This window comes from Rattus norvegicus, chromosome 10 (genome assembly GCF_021556685.1).
Source record: "Rattus norvegicus strain SHRSP/BbbUtx chromosome 10, alternate assembly SHRSP_T2T, whole genome shotgun sequence".
Lineage (NCBI taxonomy): Eukaryota > Metazoa > Chordata > Mammalia > Rodentia > Muridae > Rattus > Rattus norvegicus.
Window position 1 is genome coordinate 76,125,224 of NC_141543.1, and position 14,473 is coordinate 76,139,696.

At 46.1% G+C, this 14,473-nt stretch overlaps 1 protein-coding gene across 20 annotated transcripts in view; it reads left to right on the top strand.

The window, feature by feature from the left end:
• The first annotated feature begins 387 nt into the window (after positions 1-387).
• Bcas3 (BCAS3, microtubule associated cell migration factor) overlaps positions 388-14,473 on the top strand; it is a 459,006-nt gene continuing 444,920 nt past the window's right edge. For 10 of the 20 annotated variants that reach the window (XM_087573445.1, XM_087573450.1, XM_087573449.1 and 7 more), the window contains exons 1-4: positions 388-457; positions 2,178-2,265; positions 7,479-7,533; positions 10,652-10,727. In XM_087573445.1, coding sequence (XP_087429571.1) covers positions 2,183-2,265; positions 7,479-7,533; positions 10,652-10,727 — 214 coding nt within the window. In that variant the 5' untranslated portion in view covers positions 388-457; positions 2,178-2,182. Of the gene's footprint in view, positions 733-1,862; positions 1,953-2,177; positions 2,266-7,478; positions 7,534-10,651; positions 10,728-14,473 lie in introns of those variants that run through there. The other 10 variants (XM_087573451.1, XM_087573459.1, XM_087573448.1 and 7 more) reach the window with 5 other exon arrangements.

Consider the following 14,473-nt stretch of genomic DNA (forward strand, 5'->3'; position numbering starts at 1 on the left):
CGATGTAAACACACCAGTGTGCCTGGCTTCGGGCTCCTCGCTGGAGAGTCCTGGCTGAGGTCCGCAGATGTTTGGTGCATGTTGAGTTCTCTTAAAACAGAAAATCCACCAGGGTGCTTCTTCCAGGCCCGTAGACACGCCTGCCTTTTCTTCCCTACTGCCTGTATTCACAACCGAACCTGACCCACCGCTTCACCCGAACTTCCATACTGTTGTGTTTTCCCTCCAGCCCCAGCGGATTGGATGGATTCTGAAGGCGGGTCCGCCTCTTTTCTACATGCTGGTTGGCGAAGCTGACCTCCAAGGGCGGTGCCGCGCCGGGGCCAGTTTGCTCCTGGGATTGGCTGACGTGGTGGTTCCGCCGAGGCGTGGTAGGAAGTGGTAGCCGTCAATCACGAGGGAGACTCCAAACAGTGAGCCTGGAGCTGGAGAACAGCGTTTACCGGCGGAGCGGCCGGTGAGAGGGCTGGCGGGTCTTTGGCTTGGGGGAGGTTTGGAGAAGGAGAGGGACAAGCAGCATAAGGGAACAGGGCTTGACCAGCCCCAATTGACAGGGAAAGGTGCTGAAACTGGAGGAGAGCTGGGCAAGAGGCCAGAGGGCGGCCGGGGGCAGTGGTGGTAGGGCTTTGGAGGTGAAGTGTGGAGTGTTGTTCTCATGACTTTGGGGGAGAGTGGGGCCCGAGGGGCTTTCGAGGAGCTGTTCTCAGGTGACAAGGCCTTTAAAGGACAGAGGTGGGGAGACTGGTTTGGGTAATAGAGGGTGGAATGAAGATTAGAGCACTGAGGGGGTCTGGTGGAAGGTACTGTCTAAGAATGGGGTAGTTGGACTAGTTGGGACAGTGGTGTTTGGGTTGTGTAGGAATGTGGGGATCATCAGTTTGGGAGTTTTCATGTGAGGTGGCACTGTGAACCCTTCTTAAAAGTGCTGCTTTTAGGCTATGGGGCTTTCCTGAACCTTGTAAGAAATCCTTGGTCCTGTTGTCAGTCCCTCTTTAACCTTAATCGAGTAGACTCTGTATTCTCCAAACCTCCTCTGTGATTCAGAAGCTCATTAGATAATCAAGGACCAGGACTTACTTGGACCATGGAAAAAGCCAGGGACTCCTTATATCTTATGAGTTTATATTCTGTATTTGTTTACACGCTGGTGATTACGTTACAGTAGCTGGAGGTAAAATATTATTTAAATGCAGCCACACAGTTTTACTAATTGTCATTAGCAGATTTATCTGAAGGCAGAGTGGTATCGTTGTTTGTTTTTAGGCTCACATGGGCCATCTGGCCTTTACATTGGTGGCTGCGCCCTTAAGGTTGGCTTTGAGTGCCTGATCCTCCTGACTCCTCTCAGGTGTTCATATGCATCACCACCTGTGGCTAGCAGCTGCTGCTGCTGCTGCTTCTGCTTCTGCTGCTTCTTCTTCTTCTTCTTCTTCCTCTTCCTCCTCCTCCTCTTCCTCTTCCTCCTCCTCCTCCTCCTCCTCCTCCTCTTCCTCCTCCTCCTCTTCCTCCTCCTCCTCCTCCTCCTCCTCCTCTTCCTCCTCCTCCTCTTCCTCCTTCTCTTCCTCCTCCTATCATCATCATCATCATTTTTTTTTTGGTTCTTTTTTTCGGAGCTGGGGACCGAACCCAGGGCCTTGTGCTTCCTAGGTAAGCGCTCTACCACTGAGCTAAATCCCCAGCCTATTTTTTAAGGTAATACTAAGAGTCTCAGGCTCACATTGCCCTTGAACTCATGGCAGTTCCCTTGCTTTACCCTCCTGGGTATGTTGCTGGTATGTTATGTCACAGTGAGCTTCATATTTGTTTTTCTAAGTGACCCTGTGTTACCTAGTTCCCGTTTAATCCTCCTCTTATTTTTCTAGTTTTAAATTATAGGAAGAAAGATTCAGCAAAAGAGTGAACTGTTCTCACTTTCAGATGTTAGGCAGTTCAAGGCCAGCCTCAATTACAGGGTAAGACCCTATCTTAAAAGAAAAGAAATTTCCTGGGTGTAGCGGTACACACCTATAATCTTATCAGTCTGGCACTCAGGTCTCTAGGAGTTCTAGGCCAGCTGGAGCTAAATAGTGAGTTTCTGGGAAAATCCATGGTTTGGGAAAGGGATATTTAGTGAATACGCATGAAACGCTCTTTCCTGACACTAATGGTGGGTTTTTTTTCTTCTATTCTGGAAACAGGTCTTATGAATGAAACCATGGCTACAGATTCTCCTAGAAGACCCAGTCGCTGCACTGGTGGAGTTGTGGTCCGCCCTCAGGCCGTCACGTAAGCGGAAGAAAACAGTTTTCTAGAAAACAGTTCCCACTCAGAATATCTGTTTGAGCTGGGTGGTGGTGGTAGTTCAGGCCTTTAATCCCAGCAATTGGGAGGCAGAAGCAGGAAGATCTCCGAGTTTGAGGCCCGCTTGGTCTACAGAACAAGTCCCAGGACAGCCAGAGCTACACAGAGAAACCGTGTCTGAAAACAAACAGCTCCTCCTCCAAAACTTCCAGAACATCCATTGGATAGTGCTTGCTTCTATAAACATTTTTTACTTTTTGGCTATGCAGGTGAAATGAATGTCACTGTCAAGGGCAAATAAACAATTGGAGGGTTAAGCTGATGTATTCGACCTACATCTATACATGGGGGTGACTGTGAGGACTTGGGGTGCATCTCAGTGCTAGAGCACTTGCCTAACTTGTGGAAGGCACTGAGTGTGGTTCCTAGCATCACCAAAAAGGTAAAGTCTAAAGGAGTTAAAAACTTACAGTTCCACGAGTTAGTGGATCATTCAGTTAGTTGTGATGGCCTTGATCAGTATCTGAAATAGAAGGAAATAGGAATTGGGAGTATGAGTCAGAGTTTGAGTGTTCAAATCCTGGGTTCCATCTCTAGTACCACAGACAGACACAGACACCTACAACACAACAGGAAGTTAGATATTTGTTGTGTGTTGAGTTATATTTATACATTTGTACTTACGTATATGATTACTTAACTGTGTTGTAAAAGGATCTCCCGGTCTCAATATAAATCTTACAAAGAGGGCATTTCTGTATTTTATGTATTCTATGACAGTACAGCCATACTTTTTTGGACTTTATGAACCATCATGGTTTAAAGAAATATATACTTGAAATTATTGTAATCTGTACGAAAGAGAAATGCCAGCCAACCAGCATGTGTATTTAGAGAGGGTGTTTTAGTGGTAGTGAGGCGTCACAAGAAGGTGACATTTTGGGGGTTGTTGAGATAGCTCGTGGTGAGAGATTGCCATGAGCCTGAGGACCTGACTTGGATCCCTGGGACCCACATGATAGGAGGGGATCAACTCTGTCCTCTGACCTCCATATACATGGCCCCTCCCACCATGCACCAGTAAATAAACAAGTAAAAAACAGTAAAAATTTTAAAAGAAGGTTTAACATTTTGAGTTTATCTTTGAAGGCTAGACTTTGGATGCTTGGACTCTGGCGCTTTTTTGGCAAAGACAATAGAACAGACATAAGGAATAGGCATACTTCCTTTTCTTGGATTTTGAGACAGTTTGCTTTAACACCTGTTCTATAGCAGAACTGTTCTGCCTCCATTTTTCAGAGCCGAGATTCCAAGCCTGTGCTGCCATTCCCCATTCCCAGCTTTGTTTTTTGTTTTGGAGACAGGTTCTTTCTATGTAGCCCCGGCTGGTTCGGAACACACTATATATTGACCAAGCTGGTAGAGGTTCACCAACCTCTACCTCCGATTGCTGCGATTAAAGACACGCACTGCCATACCCAACCGTTTTAATTTCTTTTTTAAATTTAAAGATTTATTTATTATATTTATACGAGTACACTGTAGCTGTTTTTAGATCAGATTCTATTACAGAGGGTTGGGAGCCATCATGTGATTGCTGGGAATTGAACTCAGGACCTCTAGAAGAGCAGTCAGTGCTCTTAACCGCTGAGCCATCTCCCCAGCCCCCGTTTTAAAGTTCTTGAGAAGGAATTTTTCTGTGTGGCCCTGGCTGACACTGACTTTTGAGCCCAGGCTGTCCTTGAACCATTAGCACTCCTGGCCTAGCCTCCCAGATGCTGGGATCACAGGCATGTGCTACGCTGTCTGACTTTTATTATTTGTTCATCTTGTGTTTTTCAAGACAGGGTCTCCCTATGTAGCTCTGACTGCCCTAGACCCATGTAGACCATGCTGGCAGTGACCCACCCGGCCTCTGCCTGCTGGATGCTGGGATTAAAGGTGTGGGCCATTATGCTCATCTGGCTTTATTTTTTAGCTGTTTTAGTGTGTAGTCCACATTCTGCAAACTCACAGTACTCACCTGTGTTCTGCGTTCATAGTGCTGGGGTCACAAATGCAGGCCACATCTTATGTGTTTTAAAATTCTCTTAGCAAGTGAGGGACAGTGACTCAGACCTGTAATCCTAGTACTTGGGAGGCTGTATACTGCATTTGAGGGCATCTTGGACGAGAGAGAGAGAGAGAGAGAGAGAGAGAGAGAGAGAGAGAGAGAGAGAGAGAGAGAGAGAGAGAGTGAGTTCTAGGCCAGTCTGGCTTATGCAGCAAGATGCTGCCTCAAAAAATTGCCTGGAGGGAATAATATTTTAGATGGTTTCCTTTGGAATTTAGTCCATTACAAGGACAGTCTTTGCAGACTAGAATGTCTATATACACAGTGCTATCCCAGTGCTGCCATTCCCCTTCTGTATTTTCTCAAGTTGAGTCTCTTTGTGATATTTGCTGTGGCATCAAGTTAAAACATGTTATTAGCTGTGAGTTAGGCTACTATTTTTATCTTCTTTTATAGGTGAGGGACACAAAGCAGAGAGGAATTAACTTGTCATCGGGAATAGCCAGGATGGGAGCTGGGATGGAGTCCAGTTAGTGGGTCTTCAGCGTCTCGTATTCTCATGTAGTAGTCTCTGCAACCCCACCATGGGGTGTTTACACCAGAGTGAGTGAGTATTTTTGTCACATAAATGTTTTTAGGGTTAGGAAAAATAATCTTGGGTACAGCATCTGGCGTTCTTTTGACAAATAATGCTTGAACACCAACTTCTTACTTGTGCTGGTTAACAGGTTCTGATGTAAAAGGTAAATGTGAGAGATGGGTTACTTCCCTTAAGGGGGCCTGTAGTCTACTTGGGGAACTAGACAGGGTGCTGTCTGAGCCTTGGTAAAGGGTGGAAGGGAATGTATGTACAAGGGTGTCCTGAGGAAGCCACACAGAAGCTGGAAACGTGGGTGGGAGGAAGGGGTGTTAGAAGAGAAGGAGCAGAGCGGAGGATGGAGGGCGGTGTAAGATCCTGATGGGGCAGAGGGTGGTGAGTCTTAGGAAATGCAGCTGCCTGTGACTGAGGACAGGAGGGAGGTGATGAGGAATGAGTCTGGTAGAGGTGGCTCAGTGATCGATTTTGTTTTTTCTTGACCTACTAGGTCTCTAAGGCATTTTGTTTTGATTTTTGAAGGAAAATTCTTATTTTTTTCTTTTCTGAGGTAGTGCCTCAGCTCAGGTTGGCCTTCCTGAACTTCTGATCCCCTCCTTCTACCTGAGTGCTGACATAACAAGTGTGCACCGCCGTGCCAGCTTTCCACAGTGCTGGGGGTGGAACCCAGGACATGGTGTGAGCCAGCCAAACTCTAACAACTAGCCCACATGCCTGACATTTAAACACTTATGACCTATTTTTATTCCGCATGCATTGGTGTTTTGCCTGTGTGTATGTCTGTATGAGGATGTAGGATCCCTTAGAGCTGGAGTTACAGATGGCTAAGATCTGCTGGGTGGGTCCTGGAAGAACAGCCAGAGCTCTTAACCTTTGAGTTATCTCTCCAGCCCCATTTTTTTCTTTTAATTTGGTTCTTTGAAACGAGATCTCACTATGTAGCTGAAATTGGCCTGCAAAACTAATGGCCTCCCTAGGTGCTGAGATGATGGCATAAGCCATTACGCACATCTTGCAGAAATATTTAGTATTTTGAAGAAGTCATTTTTCTCTCCTTACTTACATCCATATACTTACTATTTCACGTGTCTTCAAAGCTGGGGCTTTCATTTTGTGATAGGCCATTTTCCTAGCTGTGTAAGACTCTGGTTCCATCCTTAGGACTGCAAAAACGAAAACAAAACATTATCGTTTAATGTCCTTAACACTTAATTATTTCTTTGAGATTTATTTATGAATACATGTAGCTGTCTTCAGACACACCAGAAGAGGGCATCAGATCCCATTACAGATGGTTGTGAGCCACCATGTGGTTGCTGGGATTTGAACTCAGGACCTCTGGAAGAGCAGTCAGTGCTCTTAACCACTGAGCCATCTCTCCAGCCCAACATTATTATTTTTATTTATATCCTTCCTTCCTCCCTCCCTCCTTCCTTCCTTCCCTCCCTTCCTTCCATGCTGGACGTTAACCCTAGGGCTTCATACATACTAAGGAAGAGAAGGAAGAGCTCTACCATCAAGCTGCTTCCCCATCTCCCTTTTCTCCCTTTTATAACAACTTAATTTTATGCTTTTTTTTTTTTTTTTTTTTTTTTAGAAAGGGTCTCTCTCCATAACCCTGGCGGTCCTGGCGCTCACTATATAGGCCAGGCTACCTTGAATTCACAGAGATCTGCCTCTACTTCTGCCTCCCCAGGACTGGGATTAACAGCATATGTTACCATCTCTGATTGTTTTGGTTTTTGGTACAAGGTTTAGTTATATAGGCCAGGCTAGTGTGGAACTCGTGATCCTCCCGTGTCAGCTTTCCAAGTGCTGGGGTTACAGCACATGTCACACTACCTGCCCTTTTGTAGTGCTCTCTTTTTGAGATGGTTATACTATCCTGGACTAGCTGGGTGGGCTGCAGGGGCTGATGAGGGAGCTTCAGGGACCCTCCTGTCTCTCCTCTCCAGTCTGGGATTTTATGTCTGCACCACCTTGCCAACTTTTTTTTTTTTTTAAATGTGGGTTCTGGGGATTGAACAGGCCCAAGCACAGTAAGCCATCTCCTCAGCTGCTATAAGATGACAGATACTTGTCTGCATCTATAGAAAAGTGCATTCACGTTGCCACACAGAGGTAAGGGACAAGGTTCATAGCCAATTTAAAGAGAGGTCAGGAAATTCTGAGTTCCCAGTAACAGTTTACTCTGCCTGGCTAGGGAGTGATCATCCAGCCCTGCCTTCTTAGTTAGGTCTGTTGCAGGGAGTCCTCCACAGTCCCTGGGTTCAAGCTTTTAGGAAGAGGTGCTTTATGTAGAAATCACGACAGAATGGTGTGTACAGACTCATGAATGAGACGAGGGGTGAGCAGCTAAGAAGGTGAGAGCTAGCCTGTTTTGTTTTGGTTTTTTTTTTCTCCTGTTGAAGTTATACTTGGTTCTGCCTCCCAGCCAATACATAAGATTCTCTCTTCATCTTCCCTGTCATTTTACTGTGTTAGTGAATTTATTAGACTTTGTAGATTATGCATCTCTCTCTCTGACAGTTTTTGTCTGTCCTTTGCCAGGGAGCAGTCCTACATGGAAAGCGTTGTGACTTTTCTGCAGGATGTCGTGCCACAGGTAAGCATGGTGAATTTGGGTAGGAAATAGAGATAGTAGGGGTGTTTCAGGCTGAGGGTACCTTAGTGACACTTGGTGACACATTAGAGGGTGTGTTACTGGCCCTGGGCAAGCTATTGCACCCTTCTTCCAACTCACTGTCCTTGTTTGTACAGCAGCTCATTGTATTCACTGTTGGCTCATGTGAGGTTTAAAGGAAGCTAGGTACATAGAGAATGAAATAAAGTGAAACAAATATTAAGTCGTTTCTCTTGGAGGGATCCTCAGGAGACCGAGGATCCAAAGCCAGAGATGTAGGTTTATGGTTTTTACTTAAGTGGCTGCAGCACTTCAGATGAGCCTAATCAGGAGAGCCCTCTTTTCTCCTCTCTCCCCACTTCTGCTTCATTTCTCCCTTCTCTCCTTCTCCCTGCCCCTCCTTTTCTCTCCGTCTAATGTTTTTCACACAGAGTCTTTGTATTCCAGGCTGGCTTCATTCTCAGCCCTCCCCCACTTAGCCTCCCAGACAGAGGCTTGGTTACAGGATCTGAACAACACAATTTTCTTTCGTGTATTTATTGTGTTTATGTTTGGACATGCAGGGAGGTCAGAGAACAACTTTTAGGAGGTTCTTTTTTTCTGCTTTCAGCAGTGTGTCCCAAGGATCCAGGTGAATGATCTTATTGTCCCTTGAACACTGTAATTTCTCTTTTGGTGACATTTTAAAATTTATTTTGAGAAAGGGTCTCACTCTGTAGACCAGGCTGGTCTCAAATTCACAGAGATCCACCTGTTTCCGTCTCCAGAGTACTGGGAGGAAAGGCAGAGTCCCTGCACAGAGGGCGAGCGTGTTACTAGATACTGGCTTCGTTGTCACCACTAACAGAGTTGTGCTGAACTGATAGTGTTGCTTACTAGAAGGAACCCTTTGCTGTGCCCTTGATCTGCTCATTTCAGTTAGGAATATTTATTTTAAATGCAGCACAGACATGTGCTAAACTTTGACTTTTGTGCGTATAAAATTCAGTGTAAAATTGTAGCTAGCCAAATGTCAGTGAGCAGTAGCTTTGACTCAGACTGTCAGGTGTCTGCTGCAGGCTCGTTTATCCACTGACCTCTGTCCCTGGCCTCTTTTTACTTTATTTGAGATAGTTGTTCACACTTGCAGTGAACCTACTCTGTAGCCTTAAACTAGGCTATTTGCCTCAGCCTTGTAACAAGCTGGGTTTACAGGTCTGCACCACCAGGCCTGGATGTTGCTGTGTGTCCCAGAGTGGCTCCGAATTCTCAATCCTTCTCAAAGCTTCCAGAGTCCTAGAACAACCGTGAGCCACCACACCCTTGCTTAGTTCTGGTGTCTCAGTGCTAGGATTATACTAGGTCTTACGCAGAGAAGTCATTTTCTTCCTGAGCCACATCCCTCCCCTCAGCTAAAACTGGTGTCCTACTGTGCTTTCTGTCACGGACCAAAAGCAAGTTGGGGAGGAAGGGGATTTTGACTTACAGGTTGAAGTCTATCATTGAGGGAAGCCAAGGCAGGAAACTGGAGGCAGCAGCTGTGGAGGAAGGCTGCTCACTGGTTTGCTTCCAGGCTTCATTCAGCTAGCTTTCTTCCACAGTCCCGTCCCACGTGCTCACAGTGGGCTGGACCCTCTCACATCAGTTAGCTTCGCAGACCTGCCCACAGGGCAGTCTCATAGGGCAGTTGCTCAGCTGAGGCGCCCTCTTCCTAGTGTGTCAAGATGACCACCACAGCTGTGCCTGGGATCCCATCACTGGGAGACTGAGGCAAGAGACTTTCCAGTTTGATCCGGCTTGCACTCTGAAGCTCATCTGGGGGGAGAGCTCATTTGGTTAAGTGCTTGTCAGGCAAGCAGGAGAACCTGAGTTTGGCTCCAGGACCCACGTTAGAAAGACAGGCATGGTGGCGAGCACTTTCCCAGCATGGGGAAGGGAAGACAGAGGATATCAAGGGTTTGATGGCCCAGCCTTACCTAATTGTTGAGATCCAGTTTCGTGAGAGGCCCTGTCTCTAAAAGCAGATAACGTGGCTCCTGAGGAAGACAAGCACATAGCCACATACACGCAATTTATTTTCTCGTACTGGGGTTCTAACTTGGAGTGTTCTTCATCCTAGGCAGGTTTTCTACTGAGTTAGTACCTAACCCATGTCCCACCTTTGAGATGGAATTGTAGGTTGCCTGGGCTGGCACCTTCCCTCTCAGCCTCATTTGCAGTTTTGGATTTCATAGCTTGGACCACTGCTCCTCTATATAATCTTACACTTTTGTGTGTCCGTGCATGTGAGTGTTTTGAGACAGTTCCTATGCAGCCCATAATCTTGAACTTCTTTTAAAGATTTTATTTATTTATTATATATCAGTACACTGTAGCTGTCTTCAGACACACCAGAAGAGGGCATCAGATCTCATTACAGATGGTTGTGAGCCGCCATGTGGTTGCTGGGATTTGAACTCAGGACCTCTGGACGAGCAACCAGTGCTCTTAACCACTGAGCCATCTCTCCAGCCCAATCTTGAACTTGTTGATCCTCCTGTCTCTTCCCTTCCAACCCTTGTTTTACGTAGCACCAGGAATCAAGCCCAGGGCTCCGTGGAAGAGAGATGAGTGCCAGCTGAGCTACACCCCCATCCTGAGAACTTTAGATGAAAGTGTGCTCTATGTGGAGAGATGGGTTCTTTTTTTCACTGATGGTGCTGGCACCATTCTTTATCTGTGAATGCTTATCTTCCTGACTCTTGCAGGCTTGCATGAATTAACTGAGACTTTGGGTGTGGAAGCCAGATAACTGATTAAAAAGCCACGTTCTTGAGAAGTGTAGGTGTTGGGTAGAGCTTGGTTACTCTGCACGCCTTATTGATGGGTAGAGATGGTGGCGGATGGCTTATCGTGATTATTGTATTTAGGTATCTATGAGTCTGTGGAGGTTAAAAACTTGCCTTTGACTGGTAGTATTCCCCGACGTGCATGTTTTGGGAGTAATGACATTCCAGAATGTGCTGGTCACCAGCAGGGAGGGACAGAGAGGGGTAGAAGTTGGTGTCATCTTTTGTTTTGAACTTCTGTGGTATTAGAGCCATACCGTATTTTAATGAAAACATTTCTGTTTAATCTGCAGGCTTACAGTGGGACACCCCTAACGGAAGAAAAGGAGAAGATAGTTTGGGTCCGGTTTGAGAATGCAGATCTGAATGGTATGACTAACCTTTCTGCGATGTGTGTTTTAAATGCTCTTTTTGGGCTGAGCTGATTTTAGACAGGGAACCCCAAGTTCAGTCCCACTGTTTTGTTATACTAAATTCATTCATCTTTGGTTGGGAATGACAGCACATACTTGTAATCTCAGGGCTCACAAGGCTGAGGCAGAGGATCCCCAGTTGGAGGGGAGTCTGGGGCACATAACAAGACCTGTCTGGAAACCAAACCCGCTAGAGTGTATAACCATTGCCGTCTTTGATCATCGGTCTGCAGGGCATTTTCATCTTGGGAATAAACTAGATTCCGTAAAGTGTGTTCTGGATCCCACACCCAGCCCTTCTAATCGACATCCCATTTTCTTCTTTAAGGAAAGTTATTGTATGTGGGTGTTTTGCCTACATTTAATGTCCATGCACCATGGAGGCTAGAAGAGCCTTCTAAGTAGAGTGACAGATGTTGTCAGCTACCAAGTGGATGCTGGGAATGAGAACTTGGTTTTCTGAAAGAGCAGCCTGTCCTATTAGACGCCGAGCCATCTCTCCAGTGCTTCTACTCTATGACTGACTGATGTAGGCATTGTCTAGAAATGGTTCCATGTTCACCTTTTATCCAGTGGAACAGATGACAGAATATCCTTGTTGCTTTTTTTTTTCTTTTTTCTTTCTTTTTTTTTTTTTTTTTTTTTTTTCCGGAGCTGGGGACCGAACCCAGGGCCTTGCGTTTGCTAGGCAAGCGCTCTACCACTGAGCTAAATCCCCAACCCCTCCTTGTTGTTGCTTTTTAAAGGTTGACTAATAGCCCATTATGCGCATGCCACCACCAACTGGGGTTGCTCAGGATAAGCGTAGACTCCTGGTCCCAAACAAACAAGTCTCTCTCCCTAGCCTCCTCAGAAACCTGAGTCAGGTGAGTAGTCTAGCCAGTAAGTCACAGAGTTTCACACCTAACTGTACCTCTAGTACAGGGATTAAATATGTGCTCTAAGTGGATGGTGTGGCCTAGGCTATCCTGAAACTGGAGAAAAGCAGTTTATGACCTTGAACTTTTGATTCTTCTGCCCCCATGGACCCTTTCTGGGGTGCAAGGAATGTGTGCCAGCTAAGCATTTAACAATTGAGATACATCCTCAGCCCTTTTGCCTGAACTCACATTGTAGTTCAGGCTGGCTTTTAACCTACTACAGTCATCCTTCCTCAGCCTCTGGAGCAACTAGTAATATAGGTTTGTTCCACAAGGCTTCCCCCAGCTTTTAATTATGTGACTAGCCATTGGTGACTGTCTAAAGACTGCTTCAGTTTGGCTTCTACATACATAGAAGGGAAATTGCTGTTCATGTCGTAATTTCAATGTTAATTTTTGAAGAAACCACTCTGCTATAGTGCCTGTCCAGTATAATAGGTTTCTAATGGCAGTGTGTATGGTTGTGGGTCCCCAAGCCTGCAACAGCCAGCCATCTGATTCTCAGGCTTTTGGACATCCAGTCGCCACTGGAAGCCCTGGAAGAGCTGAGAATGGAGTTAGGGCCTACAGGCTGGATCTAGCCTGGGGCTGGAAGGTGAAGGGAGGAGCTCCAGCTGATCCCTTGGGGAGAGTTCTTGGCTTGATGGTAGAAGGCTTGAGCTTGATGGCAGTCATGACTGGGAGCACAGAGAGACCTTCTACTGGAGAATAGATGGTGACTCTGTGGGTGAAGGCCCTCTCTACCATGATGAAAAGAGGCAGTCCGTGGTTTTAAGGCATTTATTGTCAGGACAGAAAGTAGATGTATAAAACTGCACTTCTCAGGGTGGGTCCGAGATTAAATACCTTTTGCAGGGAGGAATGTCTGAGAAGGAAGGCTTGGTAACTCCAGGCCTTTAGGTACCTCATTAAAATGGAGATCTGTCTTGAGCCTACCAGAGGTCATGTCCTTGCCTACCTGTGTGGGGCTTGGGGCGTTGCCCTTACGTGACTGATGTGACAGGAGCCTGGTGCCCCGGAATGGGCAAAGCTTCTGCCATCCCTTTAGGGTCTCTGGGGCTTTTAGCCTTAGCTCAGTCGCCAGTGCCACACTACTTTTCATGGTCCCACTGTCGCGCACAAGGGTATTTTCTTGATGTTGGTGATTGAAACTCCAGGTCATTAAGCAAGAGAGGCATAGTCTGGTGTGTAACTACCCTGTACCGCCATCTCCTCAGATATCAGTACAGCCCACATGTTTATTTTATATACACTGTTGTTCTTGCATGTGTGTATGAGGGTGTCAGATCCCCTGAAACAGACAGTTGTGAGCTGTCATTGGGTGCTAGGAATTGAACCCGGGTCCTCTGGGAGAGCAGCCAGCGCCAGTTCTCCAGCCTCTGTCACGTGCGCTGTTTTATTTGATTTGCTTCCTTTGTGAATAACACAGCGTCCATACTGCTCACTTGTGTGCACTGCTCCTTCCCTTATGTTTGGCATTGCTCTCCAACGTTTCAGCTACCTTAAGTCTGCCAAGGTTTAAAAGTACTCAATGGAGGATTCCTGAAATAAAAAGTGTAGCTGTTTACAATTGTGTGCTGGTCTGGGTAGTCTGATGGAATCTTGTGCCATACTGCCCCAGTCTTTTTCTTTCTGCCTGAGGTGTGAGTCACCCTTTGTCTCCATATCCACACTGCTTACCTCAGCCTGTGAGTCACACAGTCGCTTCATGGTACACTGACCCCTGTGGAGGACTGGAGTTAAAGTGACCCTCGTGATCTGTCAGAGGGAGGGTAGTGTAGTGGCTCTCAGGGCCCTGTCTCCTCCCAGTGGAAGAAAAGAAGGGAATGTGCTCAGTTTTAAGAATGAATCTACCCGGGGTTGGGGATTTAGCTCAGCGGTAGAGCGCTTGCCTAGCAACCGCAAGGCCCTGGGTTCGGTCCCCAGCTCCGGAAGGAAAAAAAAAAAAAAAAGAAAAAAAGGAAAGAATGAATCTACCCATGAAATTCTACCGGATTGTTCTGATTTTGCCTTAACACCTCAGGCTGCGAAGCTGTGACACACGCACACAGACATCATAGGTTTGGCGCTGAGCTTGTCTACATCAAAAGAGGTGTCTAATGGACGTCTTTAGAGAAAGAAATGTCTGTGCAGGTCCTGTGTGAGGATTTTGAATTGTCCTCTTTTTTGCTTTTTAAAAAAGATTTATATTTTATGTTTATGAGTGTTTGCCTGAATCTCTGTCCCTGCAGCACTAGTGTGCAAGGCCAAGTGGCCAGAAGAGGGCATCGGATGCCCTGGTCTAGAGTGAGAAAAGGTTGTGAGCTGCCATGTGGGTGCTGTCATGTGGGAAGTGATCTCAGGTCCTCTAGAAGAGCAGTCATTGCTCCTAACAGCGGAACCAGCCTTCTGTCTGGCACTGCCCCCCCCCCCCCGCCCTTTTTATTTTTAATTAAAACAGTTGTTACTCAGGAAAGAGCATATGTCACCAGCTTGACAGCACACCTAAAAGCTCTAGAACAAAAAGAAGCAAATACACCCAGGAGGGGTAGAAGGCAGGAAATAATCAAACTCAGAGCTGAAATCAACCAAGTAGAAACAAAAAGGACCATAGAAAGAATCAACAGAACCAAAAGTTGGTTCTTTGAGAAAATCAACAAGATAGATAAACCCTTAGCCAGACTAACGAGAGGACACAGAGAGTGTGTCCAAATTAACAAAATCAGAAATGAAAAAGGGAGACATAACTACAGATTCAGAGGAAATTCAAAAAATCATCAGATCTTACTATAAAAGCCTATAT